This window comes from Phaseolus vulgaris, unplaced genomic scaffold, assembly GCF_000499845.2.
Source record: "Phaseolus vulgaris cultivar G19833 unplaced genomic scaffold, P. vulgaris v2.0 scaffold_14, whole genome shotgun sequence".
Classification (NCBI taxonomy): Eukaryota; Viridiplantae; Streptophyta; class Magnoliopsida; order Fabales; family Fabaceae; genus Phaseolus; species Phaseolus vulgaris.
The window spans coordinates 223,045-244,659 of record NW_027174083.1 but is presented as its reverse complement, the minus strand read 5'-3'; the positions used below and the strand labels follow the sequence as shown (position 1 = coordinate 244,659).

Here is a 21,615-nt window from a genome sequence, read left to right as displayed (position 1 = left end):
GGACATTCAGTTTTAATATGACCATGTTCACCACATCCAAAGCATGTATATTTGTTAGTGTTAAACTCAGTAGGTTTCTTGTTATCATACCTGTTGAATGAGTCACTTTTGTTGTTTATCTTCTTTAGGGACTTGTTGAATTTCTTAAACAGCAACCTAAATGTTTCCTCTTCACTCTCATCACTTGAGTATTGACAGTTTTTGTTTCCAGTAGCTTGACTTGATCCAAATTCTTTTTTTGTCATAAGACAAACCTCTTTTTTGGATTCTGAAGAGAAAGATTTAACAAAAGATTCTTCTTTGTCCATCAAGGCACTCCTTGGATTCTTGTGATACTCTTCAAGGGTATTCCACATTTCTTTAGCAGAACTACATTCTGAAACCTTGGGCAATTCATTAGAATCAAGTGCAGATACAATGATGTTCATATCTACACAATCAAGATGTTCTCTTTCAGAAGAAACATTTTCAGATATAGGCATGAGATAGCTATTTGTAATAACAATCCACAAAACAGAGGTGGCCTGTTAATTGAGGCACCCTCCCCAAAAGGTAGTTTTTCAGCCATAGAAAAAAGATTTAGGATCGAAAACTTGAGTAACTACAAGAACTTAGCTCTTGATGCCAATTGTTAGAATATATGACCTTAAACGAGAGGGGGGGTGAATTGTTTAAGAGGGATTTTCGCAAACTTTGAAGGTATAATGAAAATCAATGCTGAATTACAGAGAAAAGAATCAAGGAAACAAATACCCAAAACTGTTTTAAGATGATATCAGAAAAACAATCGGTTGTTTTTATCAGCAGTTAATAAAAACAACTTAAAACAGATATATGTGAGATCAGGGAAAGAGAGAATTTATTTATTGCATTCAAAGACTAGTCAAAGCATTTAAAACTGGAGCATAATCAGTTATAAAATCATTTAATGCTCAGTCAAAGCACAACACAGTTTTCTGTTATGGTCCCAAAACAAGCAATCGGTTGAATGCTCGAATCAATCGGTTGTTTTGGTTTGACAGCAAGTCAACCACCAAAAACAGTTTTCAACCTTTCTAAAAACACCTAAGTATAAAACAATCGGTTGTTTCGACAAAACAACAGGTTGTTTTTCACTTAGTTTGAAAAACACTTTTCAATTAAAAGGTTTGAGAATGCTTAAGCTTTGGATTCAATCAGGAGTGGATTTAACACAGATAATCTACCCCAGATCCAATCTAAAGACAGCTTAGCAACAACAAGCACATCCAGCCTTCCATCAAACTTCAAAGGGTTTGGATTCTTCAAAGCTTGAACACACTTGATTCAATAATCTCCTCCTATTTGATGAAGACAAATCATTGGTTGCTTGTGTTGGATTTGATTGAATCTGAAGCAGTTCCTGCAAGACAAAGTTTAAGCAATGCACAATATCTTTGATATAGTGTTAGAGTAAAAAAACAGAAATTGCATATCAACAGTATAAAAACCAGCAGAAATAAGGTTTACTTAAACACTCATAAACCACGTAGAGTTTGCAAAAAAAAAAAAAGATAATGAAAGACAACACAACATAAATTCTCCCCCTATTTGTCTTCACAAATAGACAACAAGAAGAGATAAAAAGATAATTGTTCCAGATCATACAGAAAATTTAAAACAAAAGCAATTAAATAGATACAAGACCTAAATCAATCGGTTGTTTCGTGAATTCAACCGGTTGTTTTTCCTTTAATCATCTTTGCCATACTGAAGTTCAAAAATCTGATTCTGAACAGCTTCTATCTATTCATCCAAGGTCATGAACCGTGTATCCATGATGTTGAACCTGTTATCTATACTCTGAAAGTTGCTTACACACAAATCATGAAGATTTCTTTGATTCTCGACAAATCCATCAAGCCTATTTACCATGTATCTTTCAAAAGAAGACATGGATGGCATTTCATCTCCTTGATTTCCTGCACTGGTTCCAGCACCTAGATTGGTTTCAGGTTGCTCTTCATGGTGAAAATCCATGTCAGCAGTTTGATCTTCCTCATCAAAATCAATAGTTGCAGCACTAGATGAAGCACCATGATCACCATCTTTGCTCACCCATTTCCCACTTATTTTGGTGAATCCCATCTTGCTAAGAGAGCCATTGTTCATCTCTTGTGTTGACTTAACCAGCTCAGATGTCTCATCCTCAAGATTCACTTCAAAATAAAGCAAGAATTTAGAGATTAAAACAGCATAGGGATAGTGATAATCACTTAACCTCATGGCTTTTTGCATGTGTTATTTGATGATGTAGATCCAGTTGATTATGATTTTCTTCATGATGCAGTAGATGTATACTAGGTCTTCTTCTATTAGGATAGAATGATTGCTTCCCCTTGGAGTAAGAATCCATGTTACAATAAGAGAAAGCACCCTTTCATCTAGCTTTAAGCCTCCAACCGAACAAGTTCTTCTCACTTGGGCATTTTGATTCTTCAAGCAACTCTTGTAGTATTGGACTTTTTTGAAATCCTCCACTACTCCAAAATTTCCCTTGTTGATTCTTAGGCCAGCATATTTCAGACCAGCAACAGCAGTCCACACATCATAAGTGATCTCCATGTCAACTCCCTTCACATGAGAAACAAGGTTGTTTCCCTCAAACTTGAGGTTGGTGTAGAACACCCGAATCAAATCAGGGTAAATTTTCCCCTTCATCTCCAAGAACCTTCTTAGAGATTGATCTTTGAGCAGCTTCCTCACATTATCTAGCTTTTGGCTTTTCAGCCAATCAAAGGAAACAACTTTGGGGTTGTTGATCACCTTTGTGCTAGTTTCAAACCTATACCTTTCAATGAGCTCATTGTCTCCAGAAAACCAGCCCTCTAATCTCCCTCTAGACCTCACAGCTCTGGTTTTGACCCTCTTTGATGTAGGAGGAGTTGATTCCATGACAGCAGAAAAAAGGGGCAAAGAAGACTCACACAAGGAGAGTAAGAGTTGTTGCAAGAGATGGCTCAAATGGTTGTTTTTGTGAGAGTGAACAGCTGCAATAGAATTTAAAGAAACACAAAACCAAAATGTATTCAATGATGTGAGTGGATTTCAGTTTTTCATAGAGAAAAGACTTGACCAAGACCTGCACAGAAAACGTCAGAAAAAGCAGAAAATCACATGGTCATCACATGTGATCTTTGACTAGTCATAAAAGTACTTAAATTTTCAAGATTTTGGAATATATTTCTTTATGACATGTTGTAACTTCCTTCGGAACATAATCATGCTTTCAACACAGCTTTATTGACCCAAATCCTTTCGTAATTGGTATCTGCAACAGACAAAAATTAAAAAGAAATTAAATCCATTCTTTCACAGTGTTGTCAGATACAAAACAATCGGTTGTTTCGAGAAAACAATCGGTTGTTTTTCTGCAGCAGTAAAACATATTTTGGATTTTTAATCATTGAGCGGAAAGGATTCAAAACAGATATACTTGACCATTTTAAAAGAGATATTTAAGCATGAATATGAATTTAAGAAGGAATTAAAGATAGAGATAAGGAAGGTCTTATCCTTTATGATGTTCCTTCAATGAGTCATATGCCTTTTGATCAAGAAGCCTCTTTTGACTATTGAAAGTCTTGGACTGATACATAACATTGATTCATCTTCAATGTTAATCTTTTTCTTCCAAGAACCTGATTAGATGACTCAGCTCCTCATATTCCTTTAGATTCCCTGCATAAACATGAATTCAAGCAACAAGGTTTGGTCCCCTTACAAATGTGGGTCCATTTGGTTTACTTTTATCATTTGAAACCTCACAACCTTTAGGAATCCATTTCATAAAGCCTCTGGGAACAGAAAATTTCCTTATTTTGCAGAATCTAACAGAATGGCAATAAAAGCATGTAACAACCGGTTGTTTCGACTTAACAATCGATTTTTTTACTGGCTTTTTTGAAAAAACTCTTTGAAAACTTATCTTGCTTGTTTTGTGGATTAAAACCTAATCCAGCTCTTCCAAAAACACAGTTTTGAGATGCCAAGACATTCTCAAAGTTGGATTTTCCTTTTGAAAGCTTATCCACAGTACTTACAAGATAATGCACTTTCCTTTCAAGATTTTCACAATTTTCGCAAATGAGAGTGTCACACTTGCAAGAAGAGTTTTTGCAATGTGTTTCAAGATTTTCAAAATCTATTTTTGATTTTTCCAGTTCTTCTTCAAGTGCTTTAACTCTCTTTTCAAGCCAACTGTTAAGATCTTTCAATCAATTGTTTGAAAGAACCAAACGATTAGCTTCATCATGTGTTTCTTGAAAAGCTTCAAACAATTCACTATAATTTTCTTCATTTAAAGAAGCACATGAACTTACTTCACTTGAGTTGCTTGACTCATCATCTCCCTCAACAATCAAGCATATATTTGCCTTTTCTTCTTCACTTGATGATGAACTTGATGAAGAGACTTCATTCTCATCCCAAGCTATGTAGGCCCTTTTTGACTTTCCCGTCTTTTCTTTGTAGCTTGACTTCTTCTCCTTGCTTTCTTTATTTGGGCAATCTGCCTTTATGTGCCCTTGCTCACCACAACCAAAACAAGTATAGTTATTGGAATTAAAATCATTGGATTTTTTGTTTCCATACCTTTCATTGTTGGTGTGTTTGTTGCGGTTCCTTTTCAAGAATTTGCTAAACTTTCTAGATAGCAAACTAAGGTTCTCTTCATCACTTTCATCACTGGATTCTTGCTTGCTTTTGTGCTTGACAGCTTTTAAGGTTATGCTTCTCACATGCTTATCTTCACTTTCTTGAACATTGAATCTATTCATTTCTAACTCATGTTCCCTAAGCTTGCCAAATAAAGAAGTCATACTCAATGATGTTAGATCTTTAGATTCAGATATAGCAGTTACCTTAGGTTGCCAAGATCTATCAAGACATTTGAGGATCTTGAAGTTTAGCTCTTCTTTTTCAAAGGTTTTCTCAAGGCTCATGAGGTGATTGATGATATGCGTGAACCTTTTCTGAACTTCAGCAATTGTCTCACCCTTGAGCATTATGAACATTTCATACTCTTGGATTAGAGTATGTTTTCTAGCTCTTTTCACCTCATTGGTACCTTCATGAGTTACCTCCAAGGTGTCCCACATTTCCTTTGCTGATTTGCATTGAGAGACCCTGAAAAATTCATCTGAATTCAACGCAGAAGTTATTATGTTTTTAGCAATGCAATCAAATTTGGCCTTCTTGCTTTCAGAATCAGTCCATTGAGACGAAGGTTTTTCAATGGAAGATCCATCTTTTTCAAATTTTGGAACAAATGGGTCATTTTCAATTGCATCCCAAATACCTTTGTCAAGTGATTCTACAAAGATTTTCATTATGACTTTCCAAAATTGGTAGGTCAAACCACAAAACAGAGGTGGTTTGTTGATTGAAGCAACAAACCAAACTCTTGATGCCAATTGTAAGAATGTATGGCTTTAAACTAGAGGGGGGGGCGGGGGTGAATGGTTTAAAGAAGGTTTTCACAAACTTTTAAGTCTATAATGAAATCACTTCGAGAAAACTTGATTAAGAAATCAGTTTGCCAAAAACACAAAGCAAATTAGCGCAGCACCAGAAAAACAATCGGTTGTTTCGCAGAAACAATCGGTTGTTTATACCAGTTCACAAATATAAACTGAAATTAAAGAGTTCAAGGGATAGAGAGAATGCACACAGAGGTTTATACTGGTTCACTCTTAAACCAAGAGCTACATGCAGTCTTTTCAGAAACCACTAGGGAATCCACTAAGCAATCAACCCTAGATTACTTACAACACCACCAAAGAATTGACCTTGATCCCCTCAAGACATACACTTCCTTTGGCTCAGCACAAACACCACTAAGAATGCTGATCTTGACAACCTCAAGAACACACAGCACTTCTCAGCTTCACACACAGAGTTTCTTTAAAGTACAAAAGGATTACACTTATTACAGAAAAGATCTGAAATCAATACAAGATGAAAATCCTATATCACACTCTCTTTGATCAAAGCAATCTCCAACTCTTCAAAAGTAAAATCAGTGAAAAACTCAAATATGTTTTTCTTTTCTTAAAACTCAGTTCTTGTTTGTTACATAAACTGAACAAACTATTTATTGCATTCAAAGACTGGTCAAAGCATTTAAAACTGGAGCATAATCAGTTATAAAATCATTTAATGCTCAGTCAAAGCACAAAACAGTTTTCTGTTATGGTCCAAAAAAAAACAATCGGTTGAATGCTCGAATCAATCGGTTGTTTTGGTTTGACAACAAGTCAACCACCAAAAACAGTTTTCAACCTTTCTAAAAACACCTAAGTATAAAACAATCGGTTGTTTCGACAAAACAACAGGTTGTTTTTCAGTTAGTTTGAAAAACACTTTTCAATTAAAAGGTTTGAGAATGCTTAAGCTTTGGATTCAACCAAGAGTGGATTTAACACAGATAATCTACCCCAGATCCTATCTAAAGACAGCTCAGCAACAGCAAGCACATCCAACCTTCCATCAAACTTCAAAGGTTTTGGATTCTTCAAAGCTTGAACACACTTGATTCAACACATTCTACTTTGCAAGCTCTGGTTTTTCTTAAAATTTTAGAAATTGGACAATCAGTTCTCACATTTACCTGATGATTCTGAAAATATGGTCAAAGACGTCTTGCTGTATACACAAGGGTTAGGGCTATCTTTTCAATTAGAGGGTATCTGGTTTCATCATTTTGTATGGATCTACTTACAAAGTATATTGGCTTTTCATCTGGGTTCTCCTGGATTAAAGTTGCTCCTATAACTTCATATGAGGTTGCTAAATATACAAAAGTAGGCTAGTTTGACATAGGTTTGACTAGGATGGGAGGTTCGACTATCATGTTTTTGGTTTCGAAGAAGGCTTGCTCACATTGGTCATTCCACTTAAAAGTTTGAGCTTTTCTTAATAACTTTACTATCGATTTTGTTCTCTCGACAAGAATTGGCACAAATCTTGCTAAAGCATTCAATCTTCCGATTAACCTTTGCACCTCTTTCAAATTTTTTGGACTTATCATTTTCATTATTGCTTCACACTTGTTAGGATTTGCTTCAATACCTCTGTTGGTTAACATAAACCTTAAAAACTTTCCACCTCTTACTTCAAAAACACATTTTTTTTCTGGATTCAAGCGTATATTGTACTTTCTTATTCTTGCAAAAACTTCTTAAAGATCTTTCACATGCTTTTCCACCTTACATGATTTAAGAATCATGTCATCAACATAAACCTTCATATTCTTCCCAATTTGTTCCTTAAACACCTTATCCATCAATCTTTGGTATGTAGCTCTCGTATTCTTCAAACCAAAAGGCATAACTTTGTAACAATAGTTAGCCATTTCGGTAGTGAAAGTTGTTTTGGGTATACCAGACCCATACATTTGTGTCTGGTTATAATCGGAATAAGCATCTAAAAAACTCATCACTACCTGGCCGGAAGCTCCATCAACCAATCTATTGATACTCGGTAATGGATATGAATCATTTGGACATGCTTTATTTAAGTCTGTATCACATTCTCCATTCTCCATTTGTTTTTTTAACAAGCACCACATTCGCTAACCACGTTGTATATTAAGCTTCTTGAATAAAACCAACTTGTAATAACTTCTCAGTTTCTTCAAAAGTTGTCTTTCGCCTCTTTTCCCCCAACTTCCTTCTTTTTTGTGCTACCGGCTTCGCTTCTTAATAAATAGATAACTTGTGAGAAATAACATCAAGGTTTATTTTTGACATGTTAGCTGCCTTCCATGCAAACAAATCTTTATTTCTTCTTAATATTGCAATCAATCTACTCACCAATTCTTCAAGTAGACTTCCACCTATATGCACACATTGTTTTTGATCTTCTCCTAACTGAATAGACGTTGTCTCTTCTTTCGGTTCCAACCTCTCCCCATCATTCATTTTTAGATCTAAGTCCACCATAGCCACCATGTTCCTGCTATCCTCTGTACTTGTTGTTCTTGAATTTTTCATTTTCAATCCTGCTGCATCACATTCTCGGGCAGCTCTTTGATCAACATAAATAGTTGCAATCTCACGATTCTTAGTTGGAAATTTCATGGCCAAGTGTGGTGTCGACACTATATCCTCTAATTTATTCAAGGAAGACCTTCCCAACAAAGCATTGTACGACGTGCACACATCCACAACTAAGTACTTGATTTTAATCTTCTTTGTTGCATTTCTTCACCCAAATGTTGTTGTCAAATCAATGTATCCCTTCGTATCCACCCTCTCTCCCGAGAATCCTATTATTTGTTCCCGGAAGGGCACCATATCTTCTTCCTTGAATTGTAACTTGCGAAAGGTTTCCCAAAATAATATATCCACCGAACTACCTTGATCGCAAGAGTCTTCATAACGACATACTCTACAATTTCTATTGTTATCACCATTGGGTCGTCATGATCAGGATCAATCTCTTGGAAATCTTCATCAGTAAAAAACATAGGTGGCAAAGTTCTCTCTTTAAAGATATGGTTAACCATTCTAGCATTTCTCCAATGTTGATTTCTTGTAGATGAGGACTCTCTTCCGGAAAAAACCTCCAGAGATCGTATTAATGAAACCTCTAACAGGTCTTCCCAGACTTCTTTCTCTACTTCTTCTTATCGGTTGAGAACTATGACAACTTCTTTCGTTTCTTTCCTCCATTCTTCTTTCTCTTTTTTCACCTCTTCTCTTTATCCTTCTGTTATCTCTCCTTTTGAATTGTTCATCCCTCATTTCCCCCATTTCTCTACCTCTTGGCTCTTTTTCTGGACTTCGCCTCATCCTTATCTCTCCATCCTTAACAAAAACGCCTCAACTGCGCAGCTTGGATTAACTATTCAATTTTATCCTTCAGAGTTACGCATTCTTTTGTATGATGATCATGGTTCTTATGACATTCGCAACATTTACTATGATCTTCTCTTTCTAGGGTTCTTGCCTTCCTTGATGTTGGGATTATCTCTGTTGTCATTTCCTCTTGTAAAATTCTCGCTCTATTAGTACTCAATGGTGTATATTTTTGGAACTTCTAGCTTCGAAATTCTTCTTTTCCTTTCCTAGATAAATGTCCTCCTTCCTTCTCGGGTACCCTCTTGTCACCTCCATCTGCCCTTGCTTGATTGTGAAATTCTCTCAACTCTTCCATCTGCATAAACTTTGATGCTCGTTCCCTTAATTCAACAAGATTTGTTGTCGACTTTTTGCAAAGACTATCAGCAAATGGTCTCGGTTTCAGCGCTGTAATCATGTGATGCATTGTGACTTCTGGACTGAGATTGCGAATACTTAGTGCCACCTTTCCAAATCGCTTCATAAATGTTCTCATAGATTCACCTCTTTCTTGCCTTATGTTTACCAATGCAATTGATGTTAAATGATGTGGCCGACTTGTTGCAAACTGTACTCCAAACTTCTCTACCAAGGTATCAAAACAATCAATAGATAGTAGTGGCAGCCGGGTGAACCAACTTAAAGTTGCTCCTTTCAGGGTTGTTGGAAACACTCGACACATAACAACATCATTCCAAGTATACAAACTAATATGAGTTGTGTAAACTGCAGTATGCTCATCAGGATTTCTACTTCCATCATACTTATCTATGGTCAAATTCTTCCAAATTTCAGGTAACGGAGTTTCCACAATGAGTTTCAAACGATGTGTTTAAAACTGTTTCTTCGTTTAACTTTCTTTTCATATATGCATTTTCTGCTCTCAACATGCTTAATTCTTCTTCATTACTCTTTTTGAAACTCCTTTTGCAACTGCATTAACATTGCCATCGGCATCATGCTTTTATTATCTCCCTGCTCTCCAAATTGTTCCTCTCTTCTACTCATGTTTGCTTACTTTCTCAGGTATCCTGTTTCTTGGTCCCACGGTGGACGCCAAAATGTTCTTACAAAGGGCCTAGAAACTATTCTTCTTTCAGCAAAATGTGTTGACTTCTCGAATCTTCTGGGCCTCTCGGTCTCTACTCTTGGGTTGGGCTTTCGGTTCACTCCTACTTTGACTTTAGGTTGGGCTTATTTGTCTGGCAAGCTCACTTGGTTGGGCTGGATCAATTGGATCTCTCAGCTTCTCCTCTCGGTTAGGTGTGTGTACCTGCAAGGTGCTCCGATGCCAAAGTCAGAATCAGTTTTATATAATTATCAGATAAATTTACGCTACATACCTCTTAGATTGATGACCTATTTATAGTGTTCTCTTATTGGACCCATAACCTATTTGAACTTTTTTTTTTACCTAATATTTTTTAAACACACACTTGTTAATTTGGGCTTTGTTATTATAGGTTTTGCTACCGTAACCAATTATAATTTTATTTATTTTTTACACTCCACCTTTCAGCTTGACCTTTCGGTTGACCTCTCAGTTCACATTTCGGGCCTAGCAGTATAATAATAATAATAATAATAATAATAATGTCATCAATTAGTGAGTGTTTTAAAGATATTAATTGAAACAACTTATTACTCTAATTTAAATATAGTTATAGTTAATAGGTTGTGTAGTCTAAATAAACCTGTTTTATTTAGCAACTTGTATAACAATCCCAGTACTTAACGTTAATTTAGTCCTAATGACAAAGTTGTCTATTTATATAGATATGGTGAAGTCAAGAAGTACGACAGCGGTGTTAAGTATAAGTGACGTATATCACATGGACGTAGGTGCTTGTGTTTCTCCCCCATCAGCTCATGTTACATCATGTTCCTAGACGTACAAACATTTTTCCTTATAATTTTCATCACAAAAATAAAGATCTTTTTTTAATCCAATTGATGCAATTTCATACAAAAATTATTCAAAATGGATATATTTTTTATTTATATGAATAAGTCATTCGAGTATCACTTAATTTATTATAAAAAAATCGTTCATACACAGCATGTCTAAAATTATTAAAATGAGATTTATCAACTTTAATATGATAGAAAAATTTATGTTTACTTCGACAATTTTTATTAATATTATTACTATTTTTTTATTTTAAATGAAATTGTGTATAATTTCGGTTGTTTTTATGTTAAATTAAAATGATATTATGTCTATACGATTTCTGTATGATATTATTTTATTTTTTAGTATTAATATTAATACATGTAGTTTTTTTATATAAAAAATATTAATGTTAATATTAATAGTTTATACAAAAATATTATCTGTGATATGTAAAATATATTATCTACACATTATTAAAAAAATATGAGACCAATAGCTAATTTTATGAAAATTATAACAAAAATAAAATATGTTAACAATAAAGAAATTATTATAAAAATTGTTATCACTTGGAATGTAATGAAAATTAGATTATTACTTTTATGCAGTTATATATTAATATTTGTTCGACTATTTTGTGTGATGGTAAAAGAAAATGAACTTATAAATTGATACTGCAAAATAAACAAAAAGAAAGAAATTAATAACTGAAATTGGAAGTAAATTTTACTATCAACTTTCTCTATTGTTTCTTCACTTTGACAATAACAACAATTTTTTGTTTATTTTGGAATTGACTTATCTATTTTGTTATGGATACAATGAGTATTTGGTCTTCCTCATTTGTGTTGCCGCATCATGGGATTAGTATGGAATTTGTTCTCGTAAGTAGATAAATAATCCTTATTTTAAATTAGTTGACCAACCTCAACCACAACCTCTTTATCAACATGTTGAGACTCTTTTTATGGTCAACAATTACATTTTGGTCAGTCAAACCGGTCATCTACAATCATTGATGTCTAGATACATATCATCATCACCACTTTTCTTTTCATTCTTCACACCAAAAGTTTCCCTGTACATACAATGTTTTTCTACTAAACCAGATCTTTTGTTCAGTCCACCAAATATCTTTAATAGATAAATTACTTAATGTATTCATATTATAATTTAATTATAATTTACATTATTAACTTTTTCTCTTTCTTCATTTTGCAGTCAAAATTTTTACGAATCAAACACAAATTCTTCTACCACATTGAAGTTCACAACTTCACGAACTCATACTTGAGTCATGCATACACGACTTCTTCCTAATAATAAAAATCATGTTATACTTATACGACTTAATCCCTCTTATGCTCAACAATTTCATGTTGATCAATTAGATCGGTCTTCACAACCATCGATGTCCACATACATGGATCACCGTTACCATTTTTCTTTTCATTCTCCACATCAACATTTACTACAAGAAAAAATGATTATAACGGGGTTTATTTTTACATTTTTCAAGGTTAAACCCTCTATTAACTCATTTATCCAAGATTGCACTTTCCCCCGCTAAACCATCCCTGGGGAACGTGTTCCCCATGTTTTTTAAACCTCGAAAAAGTCTTTCAGAACTCATGTTAAATACCATTTAAGAGCCTCCGTAAAATACCATAGGTTTCAAAACTCCGTTTAATACGATGAGTTTAGAACCCTCCGTAAAATACCATGGGTTTAAGAACCTTAGTAAAATACCATGAGTTTCAAAATTTTCGTAAAATGACTTGTCGTTTGAAATAACATTCAATCCCATTTTCCACCATCTCCAACGATCATCCTAACTTATCTCTTCCACCACAAACACACTACTCTCTGGCACAGGTTCAATGGTCGTCGGCGGCGGTCCTAACAAGGAATCACAATTCAGCCACACTTTTGTCTATTATATCTAAGAAGAAACACTAAATAAGACATTATCTTCTTCTTACTCCAATATTGCTTCTTCCATCACCTTACTACCCCAACTTGGGTCACAAGCCATTGTTACATAGCTTGGAAACAACTGGTGTTTATCATTGCTTTATAAATCCTAAATAATTGCATTATTTGACAGACGTGGACTTCAAAGTCATGTGTGTTCTTGGCTAAAAATTGCAAAAACATATTGCAAGGAGAAATTAAGTTTATTACTTCTCACTTTCACAGTAAATTAATTATTAAATGTATTTTAAAATAAAGACTTTAATTTAAAATATTTCAAAATTATGATAATTAAATATTAACAATTATAACTAAAACTAAAATTGCAGATAAAATATATTTACATCAAAAGTTAAAACAAAATAAGTCATTTTTTTTAAGTATGAGCTCGTAACAAAGAAAAAACTAGGAATTATACAAACCAACTACCATCAATCATAAAAAAATGCAATAATGTTAAAATACTTATTATCCAAGATTAGTTGTTTATATACTTATTATCCAAGATTATTTTGCTGAGTTTTTAAAATAAATTTTTGAAACTTTAAAAAACTTATTTGTAATGTAAAGTTATACACTTTCAAAATTTTAGAGAATTATAAAATATATTAAAACTATTTAATTTTTAATTTTATTTATAAATAGATTTAATTATATTTATTTATTGAAGTTTGAAAAATACAAAGTGTTTTATTAAGGTTCTACAATACATCTTTGGAATTTAATGAAGGTTAAAAAAATCTTCGTTATTGTGCTGAGGTTTTAGAAAAAACCTTTGAAATTTAATGAAGGTTAAAAAAACATTTGTTATTTTACTAAGGTTTTAGAATAAACCTTTGAAATTTAACAAAGGTTAAAAAAAACCTCTGTTGTTTTGCTGAGGTTTTAGAATAAACCTTTGGAATTTAAGGAAGGTTAAAAAAATCTCCGTTATTTAATAAACCTTTGAAATTTAATGAAGGTTAAAAAAATCTCTGTTATTTTGTTGAGATTTTTGAAACCTTTGGAACTTAGCGAAAGTTAAAAAAACTTCCGTTAATTAAATCAATTCTTAGGGTTATATCAACCTCTGCTAAATAACTTCTGTTAAAACCATTTTTTTCTTGTAGTGATTTTCTATACATACAATATTTTTCCTAGTCAATCAGATATATTTTTTTTGGTCCACCAAATATGTTTAAAACTTTGACATTCAACCATCCTTTTGCATACAATCCAACATCATCAATGTAGTGACTCAATAATGAAGGTGCTAACAATGATAATTCACCTCCATCTCCATCTCCACCTCCTTTCGACCATCACTCTTTGCCTAAAACACAAACAAGAAGATCACCTTGTGAATAATTTACTTGATATAATATAACAATATTTATATTATATTTTAACTACAACTTTCATTATTAATTTTTTTCTCTTGCTTCATTTTGGGTTCAAATTTTTAACTTTAAATTTTTTCTAATTTTCTCACATTTAATTACTAATTTCTATATTCTTAATACATCATTTTTTTTTATAATTTCTAAAAAATTATCTAATATTCTTATTTATTTTCTAATTTCACAATATTGATTTTTAATTTCATAATTAATATTTTTATTTAAAAAATATTATATTAAAATATAAAATACTTTTATAAAATAATATAAAAAGTGAAAATATCATGCATAAGTCATGTAAACATACAATGAATATTTTTATATAAAAATAGCTTAAATCCAAAGAGTATGACACGTAGTTTAAATAAAATAATAATAATTAATATTATTCAAAGTTATATCAAACACAAATTCTTTATATATTACTAATACTAAAGTTATACAAAAACTGAAACAACTTTATTTTCACACATTCATACTCATATAATAAAGTCATGCTATACTGATATGAATTAATTAAAATATAAAATACTTTTAATAAAATAATATAAAAAGTGAAAAATATCATGCATAACATGTAAACTTATAATGACTTTATTTTTGTATAAAATTAACTTAATTAGTATGAGTATGACACGTAGTTTAAATAAAAGTAATAATTAATATTAATAAAGTTACATGAAACACAAATTCTTTAAAATAATACTAGTATTAAAGTTATAAAAAACTGATAGAACTTTATTTTCACACATTCATACTTTTTCATCATATAATAAAGTCATGTTATGCTGATATGAATTAATTAAAATATAAAATATTTTTTATAAAATAATATAAAAAGTGAAAAATATAATACATAAGTCATGTAAACTTACAATGACTTTATTTTTGTATAAAATTAACTTAATTAGTATGAGTATGACACGTAGTTTAAATAAAAGTAATAATTAATATTAATAAAGTTACATGAAACACAAATTCTTTAAAATAATACTAGTATTAAAGTTATAAAAAACTGATAGAACTTTATTTTCACACATTCATATTTTTTCATCATATAATAAAGTCATGTTATACTGATATGAAGTAATTAAAATATAAAATACTTTTTATAAAATAATATTAAAAGTGAAAAATATCATGCATAAGTCATGTAAACTTACAATGACTTTATTTTTTATAAAAATAACTTAAATAGTATGAGTATGACACGTAGTTTAAATAAAAAAATAATTAATACTAATCAAAATTATATCAAACACCAATTCTTCTATATAATACTAATACTAAAGTTATTTATTTTCACACATTCATACTTTTTCATCATATAATAAAATTATGTTATATTGATATGAATTAATTAAAATATAAAATACTTTTTATAAAATAATATAAAAAGTGAAAAATATCATGCATAAGTTATGTAAACTTATAATGACTTTATTTTTTATAAAAATAACTTAAATAGTATGAGTATGACACGTAATTTAGATTAAATAAAAATAATAATTAATATTAATAAAGTTATATCAAACACAAATTCTTTTATATAATACTAATACTAAAGTTTTACAAAACTGAAACAACTTTATTTTCACACATTCATACTTTTTCATCCTTTAATAAAATCATGTTATATTAATACGAATTATTGATATGAAAGTTGTTTTTCAAAATCTGAAGAAAATGTAATTTTGAAAATAAAGACATATGAAATGGTAAAAGTAAAGTTTAATTGTGAAACATGAGAAGAGTAGGTGGAACTATTGAATACTAATATTCTTAAGAAGAATCCGATGAATCTTCCCGCATACTATTTATATAGATTACACTCAACTTAGATAAGATGAACGCTCCACTTCAAGTTTCTTTGATAGGTGTGAAAAAAGTAATAATTAAAATGAATGAGTTTGATGAACGTTAACAAGAAGACACATAACTCACAAGTTTTATTGTTTTGTTTTTATTCGCACTTTCTATTTACACTTATTTTATTAACTTACTTTTCTTTCTGCCACATGATCTTAAAGTTTTGAATTTATCCTCTCCCTTAACAAGTCCTACCAATTGTAAGCGTACTTGTCAAAATTTTCTGCTTGTGAAGAGATAACTCTATTTTTAAAAATATTAAAACATAATTATTTTCATAAAATTAAAACCCCTCACGTGGTCATAAGGATGAGATGTTCCAGCAGTAACATCCTGCAGAAAAAGGAGGAACGTGGAAGATTGAGCTGAATGGAGTTAGAATTAATAAATGAACTTCGATGAAATATTATAAATAGAAGAAGTTAAGCTCAAATTGAATTTGTACAACAAACTACAGCTTTCGTGGCATCACTCGCTGTTACTATTCACAACACAAACTTTTTTTTTCCAACACCACCACTACAATCAATGGGCGACACGTACGTTTTGGCCACTCAGAAGCGCAACCGCTCCGACGATGCCGACGCCGGTGACTCCAAGAAGCTCATGCTACATGCCGAGGCGGATCCGGCGGCGGCGCTGGCCAGCGCGCGCCACGAGTTCGGGGAGCACGGTGGAGTGAACATGTCCATCGAGGCATCTGCGACCTTCACGGTGATGGAGCCGGAGACGATGCAACGCATGTTCAACGGCGAACTTGGCCCTGACCGCGACTTCTTCATCTACAGTCGCCACTTCAACCCGACGGTGCTGAACCTGAGCCGCCTTATGGCCGCACTGGAGGGCACAGAGGCGGCGTACTGCACCGCGAGCGGGATGTCGGCGATTACCGCTGTGCTGTTGCAGCTGTGCAGCCACGGGGAACACATGGTGGCGTCAAGAACGTTGTACGGCGGGACCCACGCACTGCTGTCGCACTTCTTTCCACGCACGTGCGGGATAATAACAAGCTTCGTGGAGGTGACGGATCTTGAGATGGTGGATGACGCGATGGTGGAGGGGAAAACAAAAGTGCTTTACTTCGAATCGATTTCAAACCCGACTCTGACGGTGGCGAACATACCGGAGCTGTGCCGTATAGCGCACCGGAAGGGGGTGACGGTGGTGGTAGACAACACGTTCGCGCCTATGGTGCTTTCCCCGGCGCGTCTGGGTGCTGATGTGGTGGTTCACAGTATCTCCAAGTTCATCAGCGGTGGGGCCGATATAATCGCAGGTATATTTGTCCTCTCCTCTTTCTCTCTCTCACTGTCTTCTCCAGTCTTCCTTATTCACCACTGAATCAATGAATTAATATTAAATAAATAAATAATATTATTAATAAATAATTACTGTTACATCTCTATCACCCTAACAGTAATTTTGTTGTCCCAAGATACTCGTCTTTATTATACTGCTATACACAACCCAACAATTTTATGAAAAAAAATATGTAACAATTTATTTCCCTTAGTTTGACAATCAAAATTAGATGTATTTACTATCAATTAAAAATAAACAGTAAAATTATTAAAAATTACATGACATCTTTTTTTTTTACCTCTTCAAATTAATATTTTTATATTTAATTATTTTAGTTGATACATTTAATAATTTTTTTATTTCTTATAGAAGGTAAAAGCATTATTCTCAGTTTAAGTTTAAGGCGAGGAAGAAAGTGTGAAAAGATGAAAATCTATAAATATAATAAAGGAGGAAAAAAACATAGAAATTTACACATGTATTGAATGAACAAATAAAGATACCAATAGGAATATAGAGAAAATAGAGAAAAAGAGAGAAATTTGTAGTTATATTAAATGATTACTGACAAAAATAGAATTGAGGTAAAAAAGAAAGATAAAAGTTAGAGGCATAAACAACTAGGCATATAAACAAAACAATCCCTTAAAAAAAATTGTTTGCCTTGTGTTGTTGAGTTTATTAGGGGTATCTTTACAAAATGTTCTTAAAATAAAATAATTATAAAACAACTACTTTTTATGGATCACGAATCTACATAGGACAACTAATCGAGTTTATCCTGATAATGATGTGTACCCATCTCACATGTTGAAGTATCATTACTACTTAATAAAAAAAAATTAATTATTTTATACTACGTAGGATGAATTTTAAAAACATAACATGATAAATGTGATTTTAGATTACACAAGATAGTATATTATTATTTATTTATTATTGTAATTTTGTAATAACTCTGAACAGTGTAGATAGAATTAGAAAAGAAGAGATAAAAAGGAGAAAAAGGAGATGGAGGAAAGTAAAAAACAAAAGATGAAAATTAGGGTTGGTGATTTTTAAGATAGGAATATCCTTAGCAGTTGATGGACTAATGAAAGTATATCACGACTGTGTGAGGATATATTAAAAAATATGATAATGTAGTTTGTCATTGTTCCAACAACTCTCTTTTCCTGCAGCGTTGGAAAGTTGGAAGTGGGGTCATAAACTTTTTAAAGTAAATGACATTGTTTTTTAAAACTAATTCCCAAACATTTCCTGAATTCATTATGCATGTCAGTGTAATTATAGTTTTATTGTCAACCAGAATTGTATGAGTTTTATAATATATTATAAAAGTAAATAAATTTAAAATTGACCATATATTTAAATATTTTATAACACCAAATAAACTCTTCAACCGCACTAAAGTCCTATTTAGATGAATTTTGCTAAATAGTTTTAGGACAAAAAAAATTGAATTAGGTTGTCTTATACTTTATTTTTCATTTAATGAAAAATTGTTTATAACATACGTGCATAAGTTAATTTAATTTACAAGATAAATATAATTTATTTTACAATAATTTCTAAAAACTACTCTTTGAGAAAATAAAGTTAATTATATTTTTGTCAATAGTTTTTAGAAGTGTTTAGACTTGTCTAGAAGCTGAGCACTCTATTTAATTACTATATTGGATGTGAACAATTGAATTTATTATTATTCAGCTAAGCAATTAGAAGAAAATTATTTCACACAACCTATCAGTGTTTGGATTTCAAATTTTGGTTGTTTTTAAAACAAATTTTTTTAAGTTTCTTTATAAACTATAATTATTTGTATATGCTTAAATATCTATAAAATAATATTTCTTTTACAGCTATGAAACACATTTGTTGAAGTTTGTTTACAAACTTTATGCAATTTTTTTTTCAAATATCTCTTTTAATTAATTGTCAAACATGTCTTATTTTATATTTATGAACGTATACAATAGTTATATCATACTTTTTTTTTTCATCTTATACCCTTTATCATATTTTTATTTATTTTCTTCTTCTTTTAGTGTAACTTTTATATTAAATTAAAATGATCATACATAAAATTTAAAAATATTACACAATTAAATAATACTTTTATTAATTTATTTCTTATATACTCATAGTAAGTTTAGCAATAATTTTACCACTTAATATATTAAATAGAATATTTCTTTTTTGAACTGATGTGATGTTAGTGTGGCCCTGGATTACTGACCTCAATATCACGTGAATTGGCTAAACTTTCTGCTCCCTTCTTTCTGACGTGGTACACGTGTTACTTTGCTTTTAAAAGGACTTGGTTTTAACCACAAAAAATAGAAATAAAATAAAACTTATTTTCAATGCTCACAACATTTAATATATTTTTACTTACATATATATAAAAAATACAATTTTAGCTATTATTGTTTATTAAACTGATATATGTAGTATCTTACTACAACAAAATTCTATCCTTTTAGAAATAATAAAATTAACAAAAGGTTATATATCTACAAATGCATTTGGTGTAGAAAATGTTAAACTATTTTGATAGAAGCGATAAATAGAACAGCAAAAGCAATAAAAATTATAGATTTAGAAAAAGTGTAGAAAAGGAGGATGTAAGAAAAATATTTCCATATCCTAACAGAAGAGAAAATAATATTTTATTTGATAATGGTTATGATTGAAAACGTAATAGGGGCTGTGTGTGGGCCTGAAAGCCTGGTGAACAAGATGATGGACCTGCAACAAGGGGCCTTGATGCTCTTGGGCCCTACGATGAACCCAAAGGTGGCATTCGAACTTTCAGAGAGAATCCCGCACCTTGGGCTAAGAATGAAGGAGCACAGTCAGCGGTCCTTAGTGTTCGCAAGGAGGCTGAAAAGCATGGGCCTGAGGGTGATCTACCCGGGCCTGGAGGAGCACCCACAGCACCAGTTACTGAAGTCGATGCATAACGCTGAGTACGGGTTCGGTGGGCTTATCTGCGTGGATATGGAGACTGAGGAGAGGGCGAATCGGTTGATGAACCACTTGCAGAACTATGGGCAGTTTGGGTTCATGGCGGTGAGCTTGGGGTACTATGAGACTCTCATGTCATGCTCTGGAAGTAGCACAAGCAGTGAGTTGAACTCTGAGGAAAAGAAGCTGGCTGGAATTTCACCTGGGCTTGTGAGAATGTCCATTGGGTACATTGGCACCTTGGAACAGAAATGGGCCCAGCTCGACAAGGCCCTAACTAGGCTTCAGGAGCCTCCCTTTAAGAATTGAATCGCATTAGCACCTCTCTCTTCATGCTTTCAAACTAATAACAGTATGCGTAATAAGTTAATTCTGTATCAGAACTTTTTCTATTCTCTCTAATGCATACCGATTTACTTTTCTATTTTTTCTCTCTCTCAAACTCTTCACTCAAAAATATATATTAGTTTTAGTTAGATACTTCTTAGTGGCTTCACCAGTTTATAAAAATTAAAAAAAAACATAAAATATCATATCAAATTAATTTCTGTTCTATATATTTTCAAATGTCTATTATCATCGGATTTAAATCAAATAAACAATTCTTACAAAATTTCAAACGGAATTGGATTCTCCCAACTATATATACTTCATGTAAAACGTTTTATTCTTGACTCTGGGTACCTCTCTCTCCGGGCCCAAACTCACAAATTAAGGCAACTAACTTTAAAAAGGATAAAGAAACATCGAAAAAAAAAAATCAGAAGGGGGACTCATATTGTTGTGCAAGATAACTAAGGCAATTAATGTTCAATATAACATACTACACACATCACACAGACACACCAGTGCGCACTTCACATGTGGACCTATAACACACCACACATACACAACTGCATCTGCATTTCATCCTTAAAAAGATTATGCATGTTGCTTGAGCAACACTAGTTGTATATAGGAAAGATAACTAGTTTAGTCTCTTTTTTCTCAAACATTTCTCATATTATTATTTTTATTATATCGCTTAAGTATCACGTCAATGTTTGAACTAGAATATTTGTTGTATAATCCAACAACTTTTAAAAAACACAAAACATTACTCTTTTCTCTCAAATCATCAGGAAATAAAACTTTTTCTCTTCTCTCTCTTCTATATATATATATTAAATAAATGATGACTTTATATCATGATTTTTTACTATACCAATAAATTTTTACTAAATAATTTCATCTGAAGGATCACCAATGCCACTTTTTCCTTAACTATTTTTTTTTTCTTTTTGTTAATTTTTTTATCTATTTAAGTATATGATTTTTTATTTTATTTCAAATTATGGTTGAGATTATTTTAAGTTTTAATAAAAAA

The 21,615-nt window shown here is 32.0% G+C and overlaps 1 protein-coding gene across 1 annotated transcript; it reads left to right on the top strand.

Annotated features, from left to right (window-relative positions):
* The first annotated feature begins 16,128 nt into the window (after nt 1-16,128).
* On the top strand, nt 16,129-20,673 carry LOC137816940 (methionine gamma-lyase-like). Its single transcript, XM_068620122.1, has 2 exons — nt 16,129-17,253; nt 19,987-20,673. The coding sequence occupies exons 1-2, from the start codon at nt 16,506-16,508 to the stop codon at nt 20,556-20,558; spliced, it is 1,320 nt and encodes a 439-aa protein (XP_068476223.1). The 5' UTR covers nt 16,129-16,505; the 3' UTR covers nt 20,559-20,673.
* The last annotated feature ends 942 nt before the right edge of the window (nt 20,674-21,615 follow it).